Source organism: Cheilinus undulatus, linkage group 8, assembly GCF_018320785.1.
Source record: "Cheilinus undulatus linkage group 8, ASM1832078v1, whole genome shotgun sequence".
NCBI classification, from domain to species: Eukaryota; Metazoa; Chordata; class Actinopteri; order Labriformes; family Labridae; genus Cheilinus; species Cheilinus undulatus.
Genome location: NC_054872.1, coordinates 24,078,878 through 24,106,324, shown reverse-complemented (window position 1 = coordinate 24,106,324; position 27,447 = coordinate 24,078,878). Strand labels below are relative to the sequence as shown.

Here is a 27,447-nt window from a genome sequence, read left to right as displayed (position 1 = left end):
CTATCTACTTGATCAGACCAAGGAAATAAACAAGAAACAAAAGCAAACAACACATGCAAGATCATAGCTCCATGCCAGTTTGAGGTTGAGGCTACTTCATGCCAGTTTATCAACATTGAAAGACAGCTTCTTCATCAATGTTGATAATGATGACTTGGCACAGTGCAATTGGCTGTATGTTTGAGAGCTGACAGAAATAGCTTTTTCAGGTGTATCAAATCATCACTACAAATGTTGTCAACTGAGCTTGCATAAATAAGTTTATTCGTTGTTTATTGCTTAATATTTAATGGTAACTTTCATAACAAAGAGAGCCCTGTTTATTAAATTCAAATTCCTCATATATTTAAGCATAGCTGGACAATAAAGCTGACTCTGATCTGGAGAAAACAACTGTATACACAACTATATATATATTTCCTATATATGTATAGGAAATGATTAACAAACAAGTGTCAGAAACTTGATTTTAATGGGACATAGAAACCTGGAATATAACAATAGGACATTATAATAACATCTGAGCTTCCCATGACGTCACAGGAACATGGCTGCTATGGGTATTTGATTCATTTGTTTGCATTTGAAGAGTTAAATGGTTTTGTTGACAGGTTTTTGGTTACAAAATCAATGCCTTTGATCAAACTTTGAAAATCAAACTTAGAAGCACACTTTGACTTTCATAACATGTAAAGGAAACTTCTTACTTTGTAACCTACCCTTAAGACTCTGAAAAGTCTCCTTAATTTGCCTTTTGGTGTTTAAAGTAGGTTCGAATGTTTTATAACAGCAGTTTTCTCAAGGTATTTATTTTTTCAAATTTCTTTTCTCACTAGTTTACAAGTTGGCAGCCTTCACTTGTGAAAAGATAATGTCACAAATTTCACATTACTCTGTAACAGATGGTGGGTTGTTTGTTGTTGTTGCCAGGTAAATTTCAGTCAGATCTGATAAATCTAAACCTACACAGGATAAATGAATAATACATTCCCTTTTGCTATCAAAGTTGCTTAGTAAGTCCTGTTTGTTGAATATCATTTAGAAATGCTGGCAGGAGAATTTCACCAGTCAAGAAGACTTCACAGGTCTCTGGTTAAACTACTGAATAAGAAAAATAAAAGTTATACAAACTCTCTGAGGATGAAAAAGGAGCTGCATGAATCTTATAGATAGCCTCAAGTGATGCTATTTGAGTCAGGGTCGGCTTTGGTGGAAAACTGTGTGTTTAAATAAAAACCCTTCAGATGTGAGAGCAACAGAGATAAGCTTCCTGAATGTTGAAGTGATCTTGTGCTGCATGAGTTGAATAATATGTGCTGTTGAAACAAGTTTTTGACTAGAAGGTAAAAAAGTTAAAGAAAACAAAAGGTTTTCATCAGTTATTTTAACCCAGTTTCTCAAGAACATGCAGTGAGTGTGATTTAATTGGTGGAGTAGTGCTTTAAAATGAGAAATAAAGTTTCTAGGGCTGGGGCTGTGGAGATTAATCCCTTAGATTGTGATTCTACACTTTATATCTGACAAACTCACACATTTCAGAAACATACCTAGTTCTGTAAAATGCCATTCATGCACTGTTTGAATTTGATGAAATGCTAAGACTATTAGCATATTCAAAACACAAGAGTGAAAGCCTCAGTTTCCAATTAGCAGCATAACGCATGAGGAGCAGGCTTTCTCTCTTTTTCTCCTCTTTAATGGAAAAAACCCTGAAGCAATTTAACAGTAAAGGAATCTAAATGCTGTTTTGATTTGAAAAACATAGAAATAGATTAAAGTTAATTTAACAGTGGCCTCAGGTCATAATTCTGCTGAATGTAATAATATATGAAGTCTAGTCCTGTACTTAAATGAACACCTACACACTCGTCTTCCCACCTGTCTGTAACCATAACTCCTACTTACCAAAAGCTTTTTTCATTAACTAGCCTATATGTCTTCTTTTTCTACTCCCCTCCCCACTTCCTCGACCTTGGACCCTGTAGATTCGGATAAACAGGGAAGTAAGTACTTCACTGCTCGTTCTTCTGCCTGCCATCGCTCTATTGTTGCTCTTTCCCCCTTCTTCTCTTCACACTTCCCTTTTCTATTTTCAATATCCTCTATCCACAAATGCTCAAAGATCACTGTCTCACATTTCTGAATGTTTAGCACTCAAAAAAAGGAAAACATAGCTAATGATTTGGAAAAAAATCACAAGGAGATGTGTCCTCTTCAGGGGGAGCACCCTGCTGTCTCTGTTAGTTCTCATAAGTGGCCAAGACTCAGGAAGTTTTAGTTGCTATGGTGACTATCTTAAGTAGAAGAGTGGTGGCATTGATAGTGCTGATGGTGTTTGGACGGAGCCAGAGGAATTGTGGATAGCAGGCCTCACAGCACTGGTCATCCATCTCCATTTCAAACATGTCCCTGTTTATTTGTGTGGATGCACTTCAGTTTTGTAATCCATCATCAGTGTGAACTGACTCAACATGTTTGTAAAAATATGAAAAAAAAAAAAAAAAGTTTTAACATGGATCGCTCAAGCATCAACCCTTAAAAATGAAGCCAGTGTGAAGTGCAAAAAAACTTCAGAATATCCAGATTCTAAGAGCTGAAAAACACGCAATTAAACCCTTGTTAAAATACTTTGTTACAGCAGAAAAAAAGCTTGGCACAGCCTGGTGGTGCAAAACAAGGTTCTCTATTTCTGTACTCACAGGACTGTACAGCAGATTCAATAGATATGCAACCTTTATTTATCACATTAGGCCTTAAAGTTAGGGGCTGAGGTCACTTTCAGAAACAGGCAGACCCTGCCTGCAGACAACATGGCTAGTAAATTTAATACCTCTGCCAAGGAGGTTATGTGATCAGCAGGGTTTGTTAGTTTGCTAGTTAGTTTGTTCATTTGTTAGCAACATAACTCAAAAATTTATGGACAGATTTTGGTGAAATTTTCAGGAAATGTCACAAATGGCATGAGGAAGAACTGATTAGATTTTGGGAGTGATCTGGATCACCGTCTGGATCCAGGAATTTTTTAAAGGGTTCCTCACTATTGGGAGATAGGGCTGATGGCGGAGGTCTGCGCTCTCCAAGCGCTTTTCTAGTTGAATATTTTTTTTTCTTCATTAACATAGCATTTTATCTTTTATAGCTTTGCATTAATCAACATGCTTGAAACGATTAAAGAGAAACATGGAGGATATGAGTTATCAGGCAGAGATATGTAAACAATATGGGTACAGTCACTGAACTTAACCTCTTGACTGTTTTTGTGTTGTGGACAGGATCGTTTTTAATCCAGAAAGAAAAATAAAAAAGAAATAAAAGAAATAGGTTTCTAGTGGGTTTATGGCTCTGACTGGCCATACATGAAGTCTCAGGTCTTTTGTGTTTTTTTTAGTAAAATTCTGGTATTTTTAATAATAATAGTAGTTATAACAATAGTTTTGCACTGACTTGAAGGAACTGTTGTTTAGTTTTTATTTTGTGTTACATGCAAACTGTTGTTGACTTCCCTGAAGAGACTGACAGGAAGACCACTATTTTAAGTTATGGGGTAAACTCTAGCTAACCTGACACGTCAGATTTCATGTATTCATTTCATGGATATTTTCACATTCATCTGAAAAACTCCCTTACAAAGTGCTTGGGAAGGGCAGGACTTTTCAAAAAAATTCTGGGAAGGTGGTTGGACAAACAATCTGTCCGTCATATCCATGACAGGCCAGTCAGAGCAACAAGACAATATAAGGTTGTACAAATGCACAGCTCCAGGAAAACAGTCAGTGAGCTGGACAGGCAAACACTTCTGTATCAGTGGAGCATGTCTGGATAAAATTTATGCAGAGGCTGATTGAGGAAGAGCAAAAACATCAGCTTACAGTGTTGGCTCTTTGCTCTTGTTTTGATAAAGAAACTTTAGGCCTTAAATGTCAGACCAGTAGCTGGTGCTGTGGATTTGTAATGAAACAACAACACATGCTTACATGCTTTTCCTTCATGCACAAATGTGGATAAATTGAGGTAGGGTTGTTGTTCCGAGTGAGTCTAAACAACATGGAAGGGATGTGCACAGGGAACCGGCCAAACGGTTAAATTTGGCTATCAAATTAGTCACTGCAAGGTTGAACTAATTAGGCCTATGTATCTTTTTTAAAGCACAGGCCTGAATTTCTGGTTGGATGCACTTTTAAATCTGTAGCCTCCTGCTTCTAGTAGCTGCTCTAAACTAGAAAATGGAAATAAAGTTGTATTTAGGCTTTGAGGGTCATAATCTTGTATAAATACTCTAAATACTACCAAAGTGACGAGGAACCACATTAAGCACAATATTGATCTGCAAAGAGGAACAAAGTCTGGCAGTGCTAGCTGCTAACTTTAGCCTCACTCTAAACAGCATGGCAGCCTCACATCATCTACCCACTGACACAATGATCCTGTTATGGATTTGACTGTTTTCTGAGCATGTTTTCTTCTTACGACCAGTTGGTTAAACAAAATATGTAAATGTAAATTTAGAGAAATGGGGAAATAGCAGCCTGCAAACATCTTAATAGCAAAGAGAGTAAAGTCAAGAAGTTATAGACTGGGAAAGAACAGCAACAACAGAACTCAGGCCACACTGTTTGCTGGAAACATAGGCACATATGTGAAAAGTCTTCATTTTCAGTGGAACTCCATATTTCCAGTTTACATGACAACAAAACTGGAAACATTTTCAAAATTTTGTGCTCTTTTCAGTCACCCAAAATGTTGTTGTCATGTACACTAACTGCCAAGATGCAACAAAAAGATTCTCTTTAGATAATATTATGTACAATGTGCCTTAAATGTGGGCAACGTACACACTAGAAAGTCAATTAGTGAGTCAGCTTTTGTATACTTAACACATATCCTAAATGTAAACTGAATTTAAGGTTGTCCAGTTGTCAGTGAGTGCTAGTTAAATTGCTCAGTTGTATTAATTTCCTGAGAATTGGCATACGTGAGAGTTTATTCACTGTTAAACCTGGTGTATAAGCCATATCTTTAAAACCCTTTATGACCTACCATAGAATAAGTCCACCAGAGCATCTTTACATTTCTACATCTTGTAGTGCCATTTTTTGAAGTATCTGAATTGGATTTACATCAATACAACCCTTAGAACCCAAAGTTTAATATGTATGTGATAAGTCAACAGTAACAAATTAAATTGCTCAAAAGTGCAAAAAACCACAAGAAAAATGAAGTGTTTTTGTTTTTTTCTTACACATTTACCTAAATAGAGATGTCATAGCTGTATCCCTCAAAATTGTGATTGTAAAAAAGTTACACAAGATCATTTGAAACCACAAAAAGAAATATTTTGAGTATGTTCATAACTTAATCTTTGAAATACACTTATCTTTAAAAACTGTGGCAAAAAGGAAAATAAAATGAAATTGTGCTCAATTTGCAAAAAAAGACAGCATCTTTAGAAGAAATAAACTATTTACAGTAGTGAAATCAAATCTCTGAGTGTGCCACATACTTTTGAGCATACATATGTTTGCAAAAGACCATGTTGAAACAATAATAAGTGGGACTCATAACCTGCAGGAAACATCTTTTTACAGCCCGGATTATATTATGTTATATTGTTTTTTGATGTGTGCTACATTTATGCAAAAGAAGGAAGGATATATCTTTAAAGGAACAGGACTCTGGAACACATTGAATGTGTGATATGTTAGTGTTACTCCTCTGGTTTTATATGCAAAAAGAAGTATTGCTCTATCTCCTTTGGTTACAGTTCTACTTGGCATGTGAATCTCTCCTTCTCAAGATGATTTGATTCAAGTCTCAACTCACAGACTACGATGCAGTTCACTGACAATTCATTAAAATACGGAACGATTCAGTCCAATCCGATTTGGTTTGGTCCGATTCGATCTGGTACGATCTGATTATAGAATCCAAATAACTTTTTACTTTAACAAAAATTAGCAAAAAGGGGGAAAACGAGATAATTTTCTAATAATCTAAGTTTATTTGATCTTATTTATAAAACAGACTAAATGCCAGGCCTCCTGTGCTAACATTCGGAAATTATGTTTGAGAAAGTTTTCATCACACCCAGGTGCCCAGGTGTCTTACTTTGACATTAAATTGGGAGATAGATATTAAAATGAGTTTATACTGGTACATGTTTGTCCTTCTGTACTTGTAACTTCCTTAGCATTACTAATCCCAATAACAGTACAAACTAAAATCAAATTTTCCCAAGAAGCACAAATTAAAACAAATTTAAAGTCACAAGGAGATTTGGATAGACAGAGCTCTGTGTGTCTGCTAGTACAGGAGAACAAGGGGTTAAAATAATATTGAAAGCGGTCAAATTAAAACAGCTTTCTATACATTTTTTCCTTTCATAATTCCTCTTAATGTGAGTTTTTTCGGTCTACATGTTGCGAAAACATCATTATTTTTCTTCTCTGTGTATCTGACCGTTCTTTATTATTTTCATTCTTGAGTTAATACAGAACAGCTGATCTCCAGCTCAGTGAAGTCCTCTCTGTTTGATATCATATCAGTGGGCTCAGATGTATTGATTATGTCACCAAATCAATCACTCCTAACAGCACGCTACAGTTGTAAACCCTGTGAATAAAGGGGCTGTTTTTACGGTGATAACTAAAGACTTCTCCGAGTTTTAACTCAGAAAAGTCTTTATGTTTGGGTCTGTTTGTGCTGTGTTTAGCATCAGCATCTTAGCTAAACTTTTGCTCCACAAGTCTCAACAGATGAGATTTATGAGCTGCCGTAGTTCTTAATCACTTTTCTCCAAAGCGTACAGATGGGCAGACATTTCGAAAAGTATCCTTCCTTCATATAAAGTCCACATGACTTTTTCCCTGAGGTGCAGAACTGTAAGTGAATGACGTTTAGGGAACGACCGGTGAAACACATCCAGCTACCTAGTGAGCGCCTACAGTGAATGGAACTCTCGTTTAAAGGTAAAAGGTAACCTCAGGTTGTGCAAGATTACAGACGCTGAGCCAGACCATGGTGGAATGGGAAATGAAAACAAACAGCAGAGCCTCAATGAATTGATCTCTAATGTTAAAACCAGTCCAAAGACCAGGTTCGTGTCGCATTTTTACCGAGCCAGGGTTCCGCAAACCAATGCACTCGGACCGCTGACGTCAAGATTGGTTGACCGATCCATACTGGTTTATCTTTACACCACTAAATTCTACCCACGGTTAAAAATAGATTTGCAAATGGGAGTGCCAGCGACCCCGTAGGTTTCAAAGGGTTAATACTAATTTTTCATCTAAAAGTTGGCTGTGGTTTATGTACCAGTGCGGCCAATATGTGAGTGTAAAGGGCTGAGACACGCAGTGCAATCACATAATACTCAATATCTGATGGGATCAAAAATCCCCCATGTTCATTGTTTATTGTAAGTGGACACTTCATTGCTCAAAATGTCCTGAATACTGTACATCATGGCACAGATTAGACTGGCAGGGTTTGGCTTTTAACCACTTTTGTCCCTGGTTAGGTCATAACCATGCATTAAAGGAAAACAGCTTTACAGGCTTCAGTATAACCTTTATAGAGTGCTTGTTTTACTGAAAACACTCCAAAGTAAGGACAACAAGCTACTCAGGGCAGTTACTCAGTCTCACAACAATCACTGAAGGAGCTCAACTACCGTACAATAGATAGTAGATATGCAATACCAGGTCAGCGTCTACTTAGGATCCACTTAGCCACTCCACAGTGTCCTGTGGGGTAATGGTGATCGGTTCTGCCTCTCTCTGCTCTTTAACCCCTTAACGCCTGTTGTTGCAAATTTGATGCATACTTTTCTGATACCTCTATCCAATCAATATGCTCAATAAATTACTCAAAAAAACTTCTGAATACAATCCGATAAATGATAAAAAATGCCCTCAAGTGGATTATCAGTTACCAAAACACCTAATGAATGAAAAGAGATACTAAAAATATATTTGTTAAATTTTATGGAAATTTTGATTTTTTAAAATTTCAGTGGAAAGTTAAACGAACATTTCAGTTTCATAAAATTAAAATTTTCTGGCTATTATTTGTGTTTTCAGGCTTTAAGGGGTTAAGGATGAAAACAAACCACAGACATTCAAAGTGATGTGTCTTTGCAACAGGCGTCTCCTGACAGGCTCAATACACAGCACTTATTCCAGGAGTAGTTCCTTTGAACAGTTTACTTGTCCTTTAAGTGCTCATGCTTCAAAGTCCCTCAGGTGGTCTTTATCCTGTGTTATTCCCTTCAAGGCTGTAGAGGTGACATCTCATCATTCATCCATATTCAACTCATAGTCGCTGTGTGAAAACATCTGTCATCTGTATCAAAGGCTTTCACCTGCTTTGATATGAAGGATCTCAGGATGCTTCACCATACATATCAGAGTCTACTTTGAAAACTGCTCATTCCAGTGATTATACTGTACTTTTATATGGAACTTGTGGAGGAATTCTATCTTTGTTTGACATGAGTAGAAGAATTGAAGGGAGATATATTCAAGTGAAAATATATGGTTGTGGTTTCTGAATTCATCAACTTTGCATAAGTACTCAACCTCATTGAACTCTTCCATATGTTTTCATATCAGCTTTAAATTAGAATGGTTTAATTGTGTTTGGACCAACTAAAAACTGTCCCTTTTTAATTTTGTATGTTAGAAACATTTTTACATCTAAGAGTATGAAAAGCTTTGCTGTAAAAACCCAAAGTGAGATCTGATGAAACTAATGGTGTTCTGGTCATTGATGCATCCTATAGAAGTCTTTTTAGATGCCCATTTTCTGCTAATTAATGGAAAACAGCCCAAATAAGAAGTCCAGCCAAAATCTAGAGGGATTAAAAGTAGCTGAATACTTACGCAAGTTATTTCTATAAATGTGTTACATCATTGATGAGAGCTGGGTAAGATCTTTATAAAATTTCTCAAGGATTCAATCTATGCTCAGCTAGTTTCACAGTAGGAATCTGATTTTCCGAGCTTTATGAGCAGTTTATAAAGATGATGTATTTACCATTTGTTGTCTCCACTGCTCCAAACTCTCTGCTGAGTCTCTGTGGGAAAAATCAGGTGGTCTGGAGTCAGCAATAGGTTAGACAGTCCTGTAATACAATAAATTGGCTTTACAGTTACACAAAGTGGGCCAGTATGCAGAGATGAAAGGAAGAAAAAAAAGGGGGTGAGACAGAAAGACACCCTCTCATACAGCTGTGCCTCAGGCGCAGATGGCTTACTCAGCATGTCATCGCTCTTCTCTCTTTCAGGGCTACCATCGATCCAACCACTTCATCGCCACTCAGGGTGAGTATCCCAGTAAGACTATCGTGTGTGTTTATGTGTTTATGTGTGTGCAGGGTGGTGAGTCCTGTTTGTGGAGGTGTAATAAATGGATGATGATTCAGCCAATGAGCCTAGTCATGCTCAATCCTCTGTCTAGTCTGTCTCAGGCAGATCCAAAAATGATGTTGTAGCTACATACATACCTGTGACAGCTGGGTTTCAGTGCCACTGCATTCATCAAAAAAAAAGAAAAAAAAAAAAAAAGCCTTAGGTATCTATGTAATCTCTGTTTAGTGAAAATGTAGAAGTGGGAGGCATGCTGATTCTTGTTTGTAGTCTGAGTCATAAAGTATTCAGACTTCACTTTATTCTGTTTTGTTATGTTGTAGCCTATGCTACAGTCAAAGAAGTTCATTTACATTCTCATTAATCTACACTCAGTACCCCATACTGACAATGTAAAAATATAAAATTTTGCCAATTTATCAAAAACAAAAGTCTGAAATATCACATTGGAAGTGTTCAGGCCCTTTGAAAAAACACTTCAAATTTAGCTCGGGTGCCTTCCATTCTTTTTGATTGCTGCTGAGATGTTATGACACCTTGATTGGAGTCCACCTGTGGTACATTAAATTGGTTGGACATGATTTGGAAAGGCTCACACCTCCCTATGTAGAAGGCCTCATAGCTGACAGTGCATATTAAAGATAAACCACAGCCGTTAAGTCAAAGGAACTGCCTGCACAGCTCAGAGACAGGAAGAAACATATTTAAAACTTATATTATTGTCAAGCTTCCCATAAATGTGAGTTTCTGCTGAAAAACTAATAGAAAAAATCTGCTGTAATGTGGATTTCATCAGTTAGTTAAACTTGTGTATCATTTATCTGTAGGAGTGTGGCATTAATTTAGTGGTTCCACCACTCAGCTCCTTTCTCTGCTTGTCTTGTCTTCATATTTTGTAACCAATGCAATATGTCAGCATCAACCACAGAGGTTTTTTGGCTTCTTTCTTGTACAATGGAAGGGTAGAGAGAAGAATTATGCAGATTACTCGACAGTTAACTCAACCTACAGGCCATCATGCACTTGAAAAATTTGTGTTATTTAAAAAATACACTTAAGATCCAGCATTTGCAAGAAAAGCAGGAGAAAATCTTTATTTTTGGAAAAGCGTGGTTAGGGTTGGGGGAGTAGCTGAGCAGCTGCCGTGTAAGTTGATATAGCAGTAGCTGATGGGCTCAGATTCTGAGATTGCAGTGATATATGGACTGAAATGGTGTGCATGTGAGTGTGCAAGCTTTAAAAATTCCCACACTGCTGTTTTTTTCCTTTTTTCACCCCAAGGAGTGTCAGTTTCTAGGGAGCTCCCGTCACAAAGTCACTCAAGGTCTACTCCTCAGCTTATCTTGCACCAGCGCCTCCTCTTCCCTCTGTGAGAGAGACAGAGAAATAAAACATGCAGGAGAGACAAAAAAAAAGACGTCAGCAGTGTTTTGGTCTCTCTGAGCATTTTTTCCTACGTGATCCTTGTTTTAAAGTTGTATCTGGCCTCCTTAACGTCTCCTTCTCAGATGACAATGAGTGACTGATGGTCTTCGGGGCTTTCATCATCAGCCAGTGCTGTTGTTTTGCCACCCGTCGCCCCTTTCCTTCTGCCTGGAATTCTTAATAATGGCACAATCTTGAGAGATCAGTACCCTGTCGTCAGAAAAGGACACTTACATTGCATTAATGTGAGATTTCACAACAGAGAGGAGTCTCTGATTGAGAGCACAGGCTTTGATGCTGTCTCTCTTTCTCTCTCCTCTTTCCCAACAGGACCCAAGCAGGAGACTCTGTATGATTTCTGGAGGATGGTGTGGCAGGAAAATTGTTTCAGCATCGTCATGATCACTAAGCTGGTGGAGGTTGGCAGGGTAAGTGATATGCAATCCCTCCTCCCCTCAGCACACCCTCTGTAACCACTCAGAAACATTCTTCCTGCTGCATAAGGTAACATTTATGTGTCTATAAGACAGGCTGCTATGTTTTTGATAAGTATAGATCTCAAAGAACTTTCCCAGACAGACTAAAAGCTGTTCATTTTGGTGAAGATGCCCTGCATTTATGTGAAACCACATACCACAAGCTGCTTTTGAAGTGGAACACCTACATGTTAAAAGAAAAATTTCAAATATATTTTTATCCAACAGTTAGAAGTGAAGATTGATTTCACTCTCATTTTTGTTCACATGACGGTACAGCTTGTAGTTGGTAAGATTGATACAGTGACTGGAAACTGCTAACTTTGTGAAAATATACAGGTGGATGTCAAATAATTAGAACATCATGTTAAATGTCTTTTTTTTTATACCTTGATTCATGTCAAAGTTAAATTACCATAAATCCTAGTTTGATTTCATACAAATTAAATTTTCAAGACTTTTGTTTTAAACTCAATGATTACAGCGTGCAGCTCATGAGAATCAAAAATCCACTAGCTCAAAATATTACAATATTGTGGAAAAGTCTAATTTGCAAAGGATTCCTGAGCCATCATTCACTCACTCTGGTTCAGTACACACTACTGCAATCATGGGGAAGACTGCTGGCTTTACTACTGTTCAGAAGACATTCACAAACACCCTTTACAAGGAGGGTAAGCCACAGAAAGTCACTGGTGAAAGGGCAGGCTGTTCTCAGAGGCTGTATCAAAGCATGTTTATGGAAAGTTGTCTGGAAGGAAAAAGCGTGGTAAGAAAAGGTGCACAAGCAACAGGAATGAGCTCAGTCTTCGGAGAATAGTCAAACAAAGCAGATTCAAGAACTTAGGGGAGCTTCACAAGGAGTGGAATGAGACTGGAGCAAGTGATCTAGAGCCACCGAATACAGATGTGTCTAGGAGATGGTCTACAAATGTTGTGTTCCAAGTGTTGAGCCAATCCTGAAGCACAGACAACATCATAAGCATCTCTCACCTGGACTAAGGAGAAAAAGAACTGGACCATTACTCAGTGGTCCAAAGTCCTGTTTTCAGAGGAAAGCAAATTCTAAATTTCATTTGGAAATGAAGGTCCCAGAATCTGGAGGAAAATCAAAGAGGCCCGGAATCCAAGATGCTTGAAGTTCAGTGTTTTTCTTTTTCACAGTCGTTGATGGTTTGAGGTGTCATGTCATTTGCTTCTGTGGGTCCACTGAACTTGATCAAGTCCAGAGGCAACGCTGTCAGCCATCTTCCAAGAGATATCCAAGCATTTCATGCTTCCATCTGCTTAGAAGCTTTATGAGGATATTAATTTTCCTTATTTCAGCAGAACTTGGCACCTGCCGACAGAGAAGCCAAAACTACCAGAAACTGTTTTGGAGACCATGGTATTACTGTGCTTGACTGGCCAACCAACTAGCCTGACCTGAACCCTGTGAGGAATCTCTGGGGAAATGTCAAAAGGAAGATGAGAGACACTAGACTAAACAACACAGAAGAGCTGAAGGCTGCTATCAGAGCAACCTGGGCTTCATAACACCCAAGCGGTGTCACAGACTGGCTGGCCCCATGCCACATTGTAATGCAGTATTTTGTGCAAAAGGAGCTCCAACAGTTACTGAGAGCAAAAATTAACATAATTTTCAAAAAAATCAACATTTCTGTTTTGTAAATCATTTTTATGAACTGGTGTTTTGTGATATTCTAATATTTTGAGATAGTTGATTTTTGAATTTTGTGAGCTCTAAGCTACAATCATCAACATTTAACACAAAAAAATCAGGAAATGTTTCTCCTTGTACGAGATGTATCTAGAATATATGGAAGTTTCCCTTCTTGAAATAAATCACAGGAAAAAATCCTACACCTCCCATGGGCTCACCACCTGTAGAAGGGGCCATTGAGGTTGGATGTATTGTGAGCTGGGTGGCAGCCGAAGGCAGGGACCTTGGCGGTCCAATCCTTGGCTTCAGAAGCTGGCTTAAGGAATGTGGAACGTCACCTGGTGGGGAAGGAGCCTGAGCTGGTGCATGAGGTTGAGAGGTACCAGCTAGATATAGTTGGTCTCATCTCGACTCACAGTTTGGGCTCTGGAACCAATCTTCTTAAGAGGGGCTGGACTCTCTTCTGCTCTGGAGTTGCCCTTGCTGAGAGGCACCAAGCAGGCGTGGACATACTGATTATCACCGGTTCTGTTCATTACTTTCATGGACAAAATTTCTTGGCGCAACAAGGGCATTGAGGGGGTCCAGTTTGGTGGCCCCAGGATCAGGTCTCTGCTTTTTGCAGATGATGTGGTTCTGTTGGCTTAATCAGGCCGCGACCTTCCTTTCTCACTGGAACGGTTCGTAACTGAGTGTGAAGCAGCTGGGATGAGAATCAGCCCCTCCAAACCTGAGGCCATGGTCCTCAGTCAGAAAAGGGGGAAATACCCTCTCCAGGTTGGGAATGAGATCCTGCCCCAAGTGGAGGAGTTCAAGTATCTTGGGGTCTTGTTCACGAATGAGGGAAGAATGGAGCTTGACAGGCGGATAGGTGTGGCGTCGGCAGTGATGTGGTCTCTGCATTGGTCTGTCTTTGGGAAGAAAGAGCTGAGTCAAAAGGCAAAGCTCTCGATTTACTGGTCGATCTACATTCCTACCCTCACCTTTGGTCACAAACTGTGGGTTGTGACCAAAAGAACGAGATCACGGATACAGGGTGGGAGTTTCCTCTGCAGGGTGTCTGGGCTCTCCCTTAGAGATAGGGTGAGAAGCTCAGCCATCCGGGAGGGTCAGAGTAGAGCCACTGCTCCTCCGCGTCAAGAGGAGCCAGATGAGGTGGCTTGGGCATCCGGTCCAGATGCCTCCTGGATGCCTCCTTGGTGAAGTGTCCCTTGCAGGACCTACCAGGAAATATTTTGTGAGATTTAGCTGACTTTGTTGGTGTCACAGGTTTTGCTACTAATGTTTGCTGTCTTTTTGCTAATCTGAGCTAATTTCCTACACATTCATTTTCTGTACAGACATGAGAGTGGTATCAAACTCAAGGTCTAAGTCTCAGCAGACACTACAAACCATAGGAAAGCCTTTAGAAAGTCTCTGCATACTCTTCACAGAGCAAATGCAATTTACCAGATCATTGCATTGATTATCCTCGACTTGTGCTGCGACAAACATCGTGAAATTGCACCGGTGTTTTATAGAAATGTACATCATGACTTAAATGATTATAGAGTCCATAAAATCTGCCATAAAATACCTGAGATACAAAAAAAATATGCCCTGATCCACATTTCTGTGGCTGCTAACTTGGTATATACACTGCATGACTATGCAGGTTTAATGGCTGTACTGTCGTAATGTTATTTTCCAATTCCCATAAACAACAATGGTGTATGAATTCTACTCTAAGCACCCCATTCTTCTCAGTCTAGGCAAGGGAAACATTTTACCTCAGTAGATGGTTAAAATGACACCATTTTTCTAGCAGCAGTTCTTCCACATCCAATTTAGTTCTTTCGTCCTAACAATTCTGAGAACAGTCAACAAACGAGGACTGGTCTGTGCAGCTGAGTCTAAACAGCACCTCCATTAAATAAAAAAAATTGCCTCCTCTGTGCCTGGTGTTGGTGCAAAAGATTGCTGCCCTCCTGTTCATTATGCTTCCTACCATTATGTGATTATTGTGCCTTTTTTTCTTTGCACTCTCAGATGAAATATCAGCAGAGGAACAGGTTGTTTTTATTCTTTCCACAGAATTTGCAGTCTAACCCTTGTATGTTTCCTGCTTTTAAATGCCACCAGTATTTCTCTGTTCTAGCAAATCCAACAATAGAACTGCTTCATATTTTCATTACAATCAAAATAAGGAATCAAAATGACTCAAGTAATACTTATCTCCTCTGCTATAAAATTGTCAGAGATGCTTTTTAACACTAGTTTATGTCTTGTGCTCAATTTAAAACTGGAACTTCAAATGGCATAAAAACATCCTGGAAATTGAGAACAGGCCTCAGAAAAAGTCAAATAAACCTGAACTTAAACCTGCTGGTCTTATTTGGTACATTTAAGCAAAGATGGCAAACCATCCAGTGACACAAGTTCAAAAGTTGTACCTTGGTCATACATCATATTTCAGATCTCTTTACCTAGATATAAATTTATAGAAAAAGGAGCATCCTAGATTAAACAGCCAGCATGCATAAGCTATATCCTGAAAAGGCTTCTCATCCTGGCTCTACTTTCCCTCTTCTATATTGACATCTTTTCCTCTCCTCTCTTTCCTTCCCTCCTTTGTGGAAATAAGAGACTAGGGGGAGGTAGTTCGAACAGCCTTATCCTGCAGACTTCTTGTCTGGCTAGGTCTTCCCTTTCCTCTTTCCAGCATCTCACTAAGTCTTTTTTCATCCTACACTCTGTGGGAGGGTACGAAGGATGGTAAGAACTAGCCATGGAGCTGATGCTAACTCTAGAGCACTCCCATGTGTCATCCACCTAATGCTGGGCTTACACCAAAAGATTTTCACAGTCACAGACTAAAAACTGAAAGTTCTTAGTAAATTTCTTTAGTAAATGAGTCTTCCTGGAGTCATGGCGCACTCCCGCCATCTCTATCATTAAGTTTAAGGTGGTAATCTGTGCTGTTTTATATCAGTCTTTTTCTAGTCTTGGACTTGCGATCATATCAAATGTGTTTGATATTATCACAAGTCGCAGTGACCTAACACTATCAACGACCAATAGATGAGCTCTGACAAAACCGGAAACAGGAAACCTGCCAGTCAAAACAACCACAAAAGCGACAGAGCGGCATGGACAAACAGGAAACACCGGCAGTTAAATTTCGAAGGTTCGGACCAGGGCTTGGCATTTACACCCGCCAACTAGCCACATGCAGGTGGATTTCAGCCGTGGCAGGTAGCAGCGTGACTCTAACTAGCCACAATGGCGGGTTGAATTTATCAGTGTAACAATGCTTCACACTGAAAGTGCTTGTCAGTCAGCCCTTATAATTTAGGCTTGTTACAGATAGGCATTTTTGGCACATACAAGCCTCAAATTTCCCCCAAAACAACTGAAAAGTGGTTGGTCTTGTCATCCATTTGTGCGTTTTTACGCAGCGCCAAGAGCTTCCATGCTGTATGTCACACATAAACATGACACTCACACACATACAGTTGAAACCAGAAGTTTACATACACTATATAAAAAGGCACATAAACGTTTTTTTTCTCACCGTCTATCATTAAATCAGATTAAACTTTTCCTGTTTTTGGTCAATTAGGATTACCAAAATTATTTCTATTTGCTAAATGCCAGAATAATGAGAGAGATCATTTTTTAGACATTTTTTTTTATTATTTTCTTGAGGGTCAGAAGTTTACATACATTTCATTAGTTTTTGGTAGCATTGCCTTTAAACTGTATGACTTGGGTCAAACGTTTTGGATATGCTTCCACAAGCTTCTCACAATAGTTTGCAGGAATTTTGGCCCATTCCTCCTGGCAGAACTGGTGTAACTGAGCCAAGTTTGTAGGCCGCCTTGCTTGCACATGCCTTTTCAGCTCTGCCCATAAATTTTCAAAAGGGTTGAGATCAGGGCTTTGTGATTGCCACTCCAAAACATTGACTTTGTTATCCTTAAGCCACTTTGTAACCAGTTTGGCAGTATGCTAAGGGTCATTGTCCATTTGGAAAACCCATTTGCGCCCAAGCTTTAACTTCCTGGCTGATATCTTGAGATGTTGCTTCAGTATTTCCACATAATGTTCTTTCCTCTTGATGATATCTATTTTGTGAAGTACACCAGTCCCTCCTGCAGCAAAACAACCCTATAACATGATGCTGCCACCCCCATGTTTCACAGTTGGGATGGTGTTCTCAGGCTTGCAAGCTTCCCCCTTTTTTCTCCAAATGTAACGATGGTCATTATGTAGTTTCGTCAGACCACAGAACATGTCTCCAAAAATTAAGGTCTTTGTCCCTGTGTGCATTTGCAAACTGCAATCTGGCTTTTTTATGTTTCTTTTGGAGTAATGGCTTCTTCCGGGGAGAGAGGCCTTTCAGCCCATGTCGGTACAGGACTTGTTTGACTGTTGATAATGACACACTCTTACCAGCTTCAGCCAGCATCTTCACAAGGTCTTTTGCTTTTGTTCATTGGGTTGAGATGCACTTTTCGGACCAAAGCACGTTCATCTCTGGGACACAGAACCCGTCTCCATCCTGAGCGGTATGATGGTTGGACATTCCCATGGTGTTTATACTTGCGTATAATTGTTTGAACAGATGAACGTGGCACCTTCAGGCATCTGGAAATTGCACCCAAGGATGAACCAGACTTGTGCAAGTCCACAGTTCTCTTCCTGATATCTTGGCTGATTTCTTTTGATTTTCCCATGATGTTACACAAAGAAGCAGTGTGTTTCAGGTGTGCCTTAAAATACATCCACAGGTGTGCCTCTAATTAACTCAAATGTTGTCAATAAACCTATCAGAGGCTTCCAAAGACATGACATCATCATCTGGGCTTTCCCAAATTGTTTAAAGGCATAGTAATCTTAGTGTATGTAAACTTCTGACTTTGAAGAAAGTAATAAAAATTGTCTAAAAAAATCCTTTTCTCATTATTCTGGCATTTAGCAAATAGAAATAATTTTGGTAATCCTAATTGACCAAAAACAGGAAAAGTTTAATCTGATTTAATGTTAGATGGTGAGAAAAAAAAGTTTATGTACCTTTTTATATAGTGTATGTAAACTTCTGGTTTCAACTGTATATATGGACACACACTCGCACTGACGTGTTGGTAATTTAGACTGAAGGCTTCTATCTATTTAGGGAAAAAGCTTCAGAATGTTGGAGGATAAACTCAGACCTGAACATTCTTCTGCTTTAAAGTGCCTTTCTCTCCACAGAGGATCAGTGCGTCAGCGGTGTGTTAGTGTGTGTGTGCTCCCACGGTGTGTATCTCTCGTTGTGCGAGCCAAGGTGTGCAGTGTGTCTGAATATTATTTGAGTAATACTCCATCTATATTCTTTGTTTGTTGAGGGTGATCTAAATGATAAAACCTGCGCAAATGTGGGCATAATTAAAACGTCATTAATACCTTTAATACATTTGTATGATTTGCCTTATATTGATCATTAACGCATATAAAAGATGAGAGAAACTCTGAAACTTTAAATCAGTTCACTGTGGCAGTGAGAAACAGAGGCAGAAGGATAAAAGCCTGTAACCATTCACTTTGGAGTCAAAGAAAATTAAATTAAACAGTGATTTTTTTTGCTTCTTATATTAAACAACAGACAGTACAGTTGTTTAATGTTCTTCAAATGTGAGCTTCATGCACCAAATGTAAGTCATCTATTATTTAATCAGATATTTTAATACATTTTAGACACACATATGAAAACATTTCCACCATAAAGTTTAAAGGAGAGTAGAGCAGAGGACAGGAGAGGTAGAGCACACGTGTCATACTGTATCATACACTGTGTACCAAATTTGGCATTTAGCTCATAGTTTCCAACATCAAAATTGTGGCTAGAAATACCGAGTGGCTTGTAAGTTTGCAAAACCACTAGCCACTGTGGCTGGTGAGCAAAAAAGTTAATGTCAAGCCCTGGTCCTGACCAATATGGACCGTCCAGCAAGAGGAGCATGATGGGAAAAAATTGCATGGTGGGAAAAAATTGCTTAAAGAATTTAGTAGTAGTCTTGTAAATAGTGACCCTGCAGGATTCTCAGTCTTCTGATGTATGGGTAGCATAACTTGATGAACACTGTTAAATGGAGCTGCTGCATTCTAGCTTTTGCTACCTGCTGTGTCATTGCCCATCAGGCTGTATGACTGGGTTGATGAGGGCCAGTATGGACAATGTTGAAAAGTGGGAAGTACTGGCATAGTCAATGGCGAGCACTCACAAACTATCCGTTGAAGATGACCATAATGCAAAGTTTGCATTGACCACATAGCTCCATGTGGTAGGTCATGTACTTAACAGTTGGGCATAAGAGCATAATTTGGATGTGGGGTTTCTCTCTTTTAATGAAGGCAGAGTACACTAAATGGACAAAATTGTTTGGCCACAAATGTAAATCACTGTGGCACCTGTGGCAACAGGTCTGTTGCCACAGGTGTGTAAAAACACATAGCCATGCAGTCTCCTTTTGCAAACATTTGTGATACAAAATGGGTCGTTCAAATGTGGTACTGTGATGGATGACATCTTTACAGTAAGACAGTTTATGAATTTTCATCCGTGCTGGATATTCCACACTCAATCGTAAGAAATCGTATTAGAAAGTGGAAGCATTTAGGAACAACAGCAACTCAGTCACAAAGCAGAGGACCATATTTCATCTTTGTGTGATCAATAACTGCTAAGACGCGTTGTGCATGAAAGTTACCAATGCTCTGCTGATTCCATAGCTGAAGAGTTCTGAACTTTCACTGGCATAATTGTAAGCATGTAAACTTTGCGTCAGTAGCTTTGGGGTTTCCATGACTGAGCAGCTGCATGCAAGCCTCACATCCACAGGCCCAATGCCAAGCGTCAGATGAAGAGGTGTAAAGCACACCAACATTGGACTGTGGAGCAGTGGAAACATATCCTGTGGAGTGACAAATTATGCTTCTCTTTTTGGCCGTCAAATGGGTGAATCTGGATTTTGCGGATGCCTGGGAGAACATTACCTGTCTTACTGCATTGTGCCAATTGTGAAGTTTAGTGGAAGAGGGACAATGTGTTTCAAGGTTTGGGCCCTCATCTCCAATGAAAGGCAATCTTAATGCTTCAGCATACCAAACCATTTTGGACAATGCTATGCTTCCAACTTTGTGGCAACATTTTGGGGAAAGCCCTTTTCTATTCCAACATGACTGTGCACCAGTGCACAAAGCAAGGACTAAAAAAAACATTGCTTGATGAGTTCACAATGTCATTAGTCACTGTTGGCATAATGGCCAGGTGGTTGAATACTTTTGTCCATATAGTGCATCTATAATTATATTGATGTAAAACAATGAACATTTTCAAGGAATTATTTTAGTTTAAAAATGTTGAATCATGCATCAAAACCAATTTTTTGGTTGTCTAGAAAGGGAATTGGAGTCTGCGAGTGGTCAAAAATGAGGATAGAGGACATTTAGCCATGGGGAAAAAAATTGAGTTTGAACCTTCACAAGCATCCATCAAATATAATTATTCATGTTGCTTTAACTTCAGTCTTGCTCGTCCATTTTTCAGAAGTGTTGGCATGAGGTTTAAATCTGCTACTTTTCTGTTGTCTCTTTGTTTGTTCTTCCAGGTGAAATGTTGTAAATACTGGCCTGATGACAGTGAAATGTACGGGGACATTAAAATCACTCTGCTGAAGACAGAGACTCTGGCTGAATACACTGTCCGCACCTTTGCTTTGGAAAGGGTGAGTTTGTCTGAGATTTATATTTGGTTTTGTCTCGTTACCATGTTGAATTTGTAAATACATGTTGTTGCATCTTTCATTAATAGCAGGGCAGAGACACTTGACAGGTCTTAGTGCTGATGTAGATGAGTGTCTCATCTTAAACTGAGAGGAATTAACACCAGTAGTTGTGTGAATGCCCCCTTCGTCTTTTTGACACCGCAGTAACAGTGCTGCGCCCCTGTTGGCCTTCATCCTGTCAATCTCCTGGGGGATCTCTCATTGGAGGGCTCAGAGCAGCGCTGTGGTTGACAGTGGCACAAACACAGTGTTATCATCACACTGTCACATTCACTCTCCACAGGCGCACGCCACTGCTGCTTATTCAAATCAGCACAAATTTAGAAGCTGGTGACAGCCTGTTTTTATAGCTCTTTTTTTAATTCTTTTTTTGGATTTCTCTCTTTAACAAATCTTTGCTTTGCGTCACTTCACTTTGTCATCACTGTACAGAGGGAGAAATTGCTGTGTGGCTGCAGCAGCCTTCCAGTAGAGAAGGCAGTAGAAACCTCCCTGAGCTCAGAGATTCTCAGTAATTCCTCTCTGCGTGTCTGTCACTCTGTAGTTTTGCTAGCATGTGATGCCCAGAGGCCTTACTGTCCTGGAAGAGCTAGAACCCCATGTAAATAATGTCCTGGTTGTCCCCACGCATGGCTGAGAAATCTGTCACATCTATCATGGAGGGGGAATGTCTGTGGATGGATGGGAGCACGTCTAGGATGAAGAAGTGGCCCTGTAGGCTGTTGCAGTTAGGGTGAATGCCATTTAAATGTAATGTTGAACATGTAATGCTAATGTGTGCTGTGTTTCTTTGACAGAGAGGATACTCAACCAAGCACGAGGTGCGTCAATTCCACTTCACATCCTGGCCTGAGCACGGTGTACCCTATCATGCCACAGGACTGTTGGCCTTTATAAGGAGAGTGAAAGCTTCGACTCCCCCTGACGCCGGCCCTGTTGTGGTTCACTGCAGGTAGTCTTGTGAAGCCTAGCAAAAACTACTTCGTCCTAAATCTAAACCAACAGCTACCTTTTTTGTAATACGTATCAGTGGTTGTCACAATTCAGTGTGAGAAGAAATAATTTGAAGAAAGTAATCTTTTAGGAGACCAAATAAAGCTACAAAATGTAAAGCAAGGGTCATGTAGCATACTGCCCTCAAGTGGAGTTTGTAAAGTTGTTTTGTGAAACCATGTAGAGGAAAGGCTTGGTATTAAAGTGGTAAAGGTATGGAAACACCATTGCTAGGCGACAGCAGCATAAATGCCAATAAACTATGTTGTCTCCTGCTGGCTCTCTTTATGAGAATGCTAACATTATATATGATCACCATGCAGGGGAGCAAGAGACAAGATGACAAGGGTAATAATCTATAACTTTCCATATCTTCTGTTGGTCCCTTTGTGGCCACAAACTGAAGCCCTTGAGCTCCACCATTTCTAGAATATCATCAGGCACATCGCAAGTCAAGAACTCAAAGTTTTCAGGAAAATTGATCCTACAGTGTTGTGAGTTGGGCAGTGTTACTTTCTGGAGTAAGTCATTGTTGAGAGGACCACAACTTAAGAGGACTTACGAGTATTATCATACTCCCCCTCTTTAAAAACTCATTCCACAGTCAGCTGGAAAAAACGGCAAGAAACCAACTCTGTCTCTGCCTTTAAATGTGTTTACTCTGCTGTCACTCCACAGCCTAGTTTACAGAACATAATCTTTAACTCTACAGGCTAATAGGAATAACAGGTGCAGTAACCTTTAGAGATTCTTAATAAGCTCACATCTGACAACGAACAAGGCAGAGGCATACAGCATTTCTCAAATGTGTGCCTCATTGAGATGAAAACAGTAAAACATGAGCTTTTAAAGTTACAGTTCCCTTTTGACCAAACATCTAATAAATAGAAGTATTATATAGCTAACTTTTCCAAGACAGTCTGGCTGCAGACCATAGATCTCTGACTGACTCTCTCACAGACTGTTTATCTGAGACACTGTATATACCTCAGAACAGAAAAACATGCAACAACTATCAAAATAAAATGGGAATTAACTTCATTTAGGGTTAGGGTAAGGGTTATTGTAACAGCTAATAAAGCCAAGTAAACAGTCTGCCTACAGGAAAATGCTTGCCCTCCATAACAACATTCAAATGCAGCAAGCATAGCTTACGTTAGCTGCATAAGCTACATAGATAACGAAGCTACACAGTTAATGTAGCTAGAGCTAAGCTCACAAAGCAGCTATGTATGCTTTATATGTTATCTATGTCGCTAAATTAGCTATGTTTGCTAAAACTTTTGTCACTTAAGCAGACTTAGCTATAGATAAATGAGCTATGTAGCAAACGTAGCTGACGCTAAGCTCACAAAACAGATATGTAAGCTAGATAGCTACGTCTACTTAATTGGCTTAAGCTACGCCGGTGAAAGCTCACATTGCTGAAGCTTACTTGGGTATAGATATCTGCTTTTAATAATAGCTTTTTCAGAGTGAAATACTGTCTCTCTGTCGTCTAACTTGATGAATCAGCTAGCTACGCGAAGCTGTGTTTACTTTTCACTTACAAACAAAACAGAGAGAGTAATAAACTGCAGATTTTTTGTGGCAAAGGGAAAAGGAAATTGGTTTTCTTTTTTTTACTTTAATGAAAAAAAGGTAACTAATAATGAATTACTTGAATCGCAAAACTAACGTAATCCATTACTTGTTACAACAGTCTAGGCACTCTTACAGATTACTTTGTTACATGTTACCCGAAACACTCGTTATGAACACCATAATGTGGGATGTTCACTGTTTTCTTCTGGTCTTTATAGATTTGCGTTAATTATGCCCAGTAAATTGGCTTACTAGCATAGTAAGCATAACACAAAGCTAAGGTACAGTTTAAAAACATAGTGTAAGTTCATACCAAAAAAGCTTGTGGAGTCATGATGTAATAAAACCTAGTATGGTGTGTTACCAGCAGAGTAAATGTTAAGTGAAGCTACTGTATGGTAGCAGATGATAGTTTAGCTTAGACCAAATGCTACCTTCACAGTGTAATTGTATCACTTATTGAAGACTTCTTCTTTTCCTCAACATCGTGTTTTACAGATAACGTGTGCTCTCAGAGCAGACTGACTGTGTCCTTAAAATATTTTTTTTCTAACTCAAAACCCTGATAATTTCAAAACTTAAAAATGGTACATTATTCCTCATTAAAGATGTCTTCTGTGTTCCAGTGTGGGGGCGGGCCGCACCGGCTGCTACATCGTGCTTGATGTCATGCTGGACATGGCCGAATGTGAAGGAGTGGTAGATATCTACAACTGTGTAAAAACCCTCTGCTCTCGACGCATCAATATGATCCAGACAGAGGTCAGGTCAAGTACACACTCAGAAAGCGCTTTGCATTTAAACGAATATCTGATTTTGCACGCATATCCACAAGGTTACATCCCTGACCATAACAGAATAACCTCTCTCCACTGGAAACAATGTGCAGAATCAAGATTTTAAACATTTGTTTTTCCCTCCCGTTGTTTTGAAATTCAAACCGTGAGGGGGGTGTATTATCATACTCCCCCTCTGGGACTAATGTAAAGGTCATTGCAATAGTTTGAGAGAAAAGACTTGCATTGTCTTCCAGTGTGCTGCTTAGGCACGTGCTGTTCTTTAGATGTGAAGATGATTTGCATATTCAGCCCTTATTATGTAAATCCAACATTGACTTAGCTGTTATTACATTTGTACTCATTGGCAGGGGTGCTCTGATTGAATGCACAACCCATGTGTTTGTTTACTTAGAAATGCCTTTTTACATTTGCTTTGATTCACCCCCAGCACTATAGCTCATGTTTGATTTAAACCAATGTCGGGCTATAAAAATCTTGCATCTGCATATGTTCTTGACATGCCTTCTTTACAATTGTTTATGTAATTTAGTACGGCACACTTTTCCATGTTAGCTGAGAGTCATTAGAGTGCATTTGGCCCACAGATGTGCACATACACCATACTAAACTGAATTATCTTTCATCTCTTTAGGAGCAGTATATCTTCATCCATGATGCCATCTTGGAGGCCTGTCTGTGTGGAGAGACGGCCATCTTGGTGAACGAGTTTGCTGTCACCTACAAGGAGATGCTGCGAGTGGATTCCCAGAGTAACTCCTCTCAGTTGCGGGAGGAGTTTCAGGTCAGCATCATAACCTTGTAAAATTATAATATACAGTTTCCTTTGGTTAAATATGCAGTCATTATAACAAGGAACATGCAAACTGACATTCTGACTGACACAGCCCACACATTGTCATTTGCATTCATAATGGAATTTATTAAATATGACCAACATAAGCCTTTCAAACATTTTAATGCAACATTTTAGCACTTTCATTTCAAAATCAGCAACAATATAACAATTAATGGCCATCCTACCAGTACAACAAACACTCTGACTTAAACATCTATGTAACACAAAGTGGTTTACATAAACCAAACATTCATAAAAACAGAATGAGCACCCCTACCACATAGACTCAAGTATTCAAGTCAGACTGAAATGTAAATCCAAAAACGAATGAGTGAGTGCATTTATGTAAGAGAAAGTAAAATTCCCTTAAAGCTCCTGTGAGGAACTTTTGGTTTGTGTTGAATTTGGCGCCCCCTGTAGACAAAGCTGTGACTTTCAATTCTTTGATGATTTTGTCCTGTACAGAAGTAAATCAAATCTTTTTTTAAAGGCAAATATCTTTTTTGTCATTGATTATGTTAAAAAGGCCGATTCTGCTTTTTAAAGGTTTTGTAGCTCATAAAGAGTTAGCAATGATTATAACTGGCTTAAAACTCCTCACAGGAGCTTTAAAAGCAAGAAGCAGTGCATTGTCGGTTATCTGAACTTTACTTGAGACTTCAACAAACACTGCTACCGTGTTCATAATAATAATTTGTGTCTCTTAATCCTTCTTTACTACTAATGCTTCGGCCAGTAAGGCCAGAGATATACTTGATGCTTTACCTTGCATTTGTGTATGTAACTGGCTGTGTAATACATTCCTTTATATATACTTACCTTTGCATGACCCGTGCTACTCTTGGAAACCTCTAGAGCAGAGATCATCAACTTGCGGACTATATCAGGCCCCCCACAGCTTCAAAACAGCCCCTAGAAGAGTATGAATTTCAGAAAAAAGCACAGGAAAACATATGGTGTATTTTTAAGTTATCTTTTTTCTTAACGCCTCTGCATCAATTAAAACAACCCCCCAAAACAACTGAGATCAAACCTTTTTTATCAGAAACACTTTAACATTTGATCATTTTGTTTAGAGAAATCCACATGTTGGCCAAATATAATGCATGGTAAACCTCTATTCATCAGTCTAGTCTTCATTCAAGCTGTGTTTTCTGCATCAACTCTCCGTTTCAGGATCATTAAGAGTTTAATTCTCCTTACCTGAGAAACAATTGAAAAAAAAAACTGTTTTTCTGCATGTGCTGTTCACTAAAACATAGTGTATTAGTTTCCAACCCAGTAATGGACAAGATGAGAAACTGCAGAAATATGTGGCCAAAATATCTCATTTGCCCCCTTGTGGTTAGCTGTAGAATAGACGATTACGACTGATCTCACGGCTAAAGGCTAAAATGCATTTTGAAAACACATAAAACTATTAAACAAAAATATGTTAATTAGTCAAAAAAAGTGCAACATGCAAGAGAAGGGTGAGCCATCATGCTTGACTCCCAGGAACTTTTTCTTAAATTTGTGACTCCTCAGCAAGTTTTGTAGATAGATTGTTCTATCTTACTTTCCGTTTTAAGTCACATTTTGCCATATCTGACTGACCGTCTTCTCCTTGCTCCATTTCATAAAGGGTTGTTGGAGGGAGTGTCAGCTGTGGCAGCGCTGTCTCCAGTGTGGGAAGTGTAGTTCATTTGACTTGCTTTGCAGTTTTGGCTCACTGAAAGGAAACTACAAGCAAAATGGCTGCCAAGTGTGGTTAATATGTAGTGCTCCTGTCCATTTTCTGCAAAACAACCTAACCAAATTAACATAAAAACTGCATTTGCGTGTTCATATACAAAAAATGGTCTATTGGTATGGTGTTTCCAGCTCCTGCTGGATCCTGCTTATTATTTTTCCCATCCAATCACATAATCCAATAGTGAAATGACTCCCATCCCACGGGAATCCCGCGGGCTGTGGGAATCCCTGGTGTCTATGAAGGAAAAAGTTTGCCCTTACCTACAAATGATATTGATGAGCCCTGCTTTTGAAGGGGACACCAGAGAGCTCAGGCTGTACACAACAACCTGATGTGTTGGGTGTAAACTTAAAACATGAAACACTCTATGACATCACAATAATGTAAATTCAGAGGTCTGAAGTAGAATAATTCTAACATCAGTATAATAGCAAAAGCAACATCTGCTTTTTGTTTGTCCAACACTTTCATGTGTGCACAGATTTAACGCTATATTTGCAGGTATTTTTTGCAGATATTCTGCTGTGGACTGTATGTAAAACAAGTCTATCTTGGCACATAATAATATGACTATGAAAAGTCTTCTCTATAGTGGAAATTATCTTTACCACTCAGATAGTTTGAAAGAATCAGAAGAATACAGTAATGGGTACACATGTATGGATGCATCCGCAAGTGTGTTGTTCGAGTATGTGCAGGAGTTTGTTGGATTCCCTTTCCTTTTGATTCTGTGTGACTGTCACTGAAGTCCTCCGCCTAGTGC

The 27,447-nt window shown here is 39.2% G+C and overlaps 1 protein-coding gene across 2 annotated transcripts in view; it reads left to right on the top strand.

Moving 5' to 3' along the window:
- ptprub (protein tyrosine phosphatase receptor type Ub) overlaps positions 1-27,447 on the top strand; it is a 292,943-nt gene that overhangs the window by 244,326 nt on the left and 21,170 nt on the right. For both annotated transcript variants that reach the window (XM_041793097.1, XM_041793096.1), the window contains 6 exons: positions 9,284-9,320; positions 11,121-11,218; positions 20,561-20,677; positions 21,535-21,689; positions 23,941-24,076; positions 24,746-24,895. In XM_041793097.1, the coding sequence (XP_041649031.1) occupies positions 9,284-9,320; positions 11,121-11,218; positions 20,561-20,677; positions 21,535-21,689; positions 23,941-24,076; positions 24,746-24,895 (693 nt within the window). The remainder of the gene's footprint in view (positions 1-9,283; positions 9,321-11,120; positions 11,219-20,560; positions 20,678-21,534; positions 21,690-23,940; positions 24,077-24,745; positions 24,896-27,447) is intronic.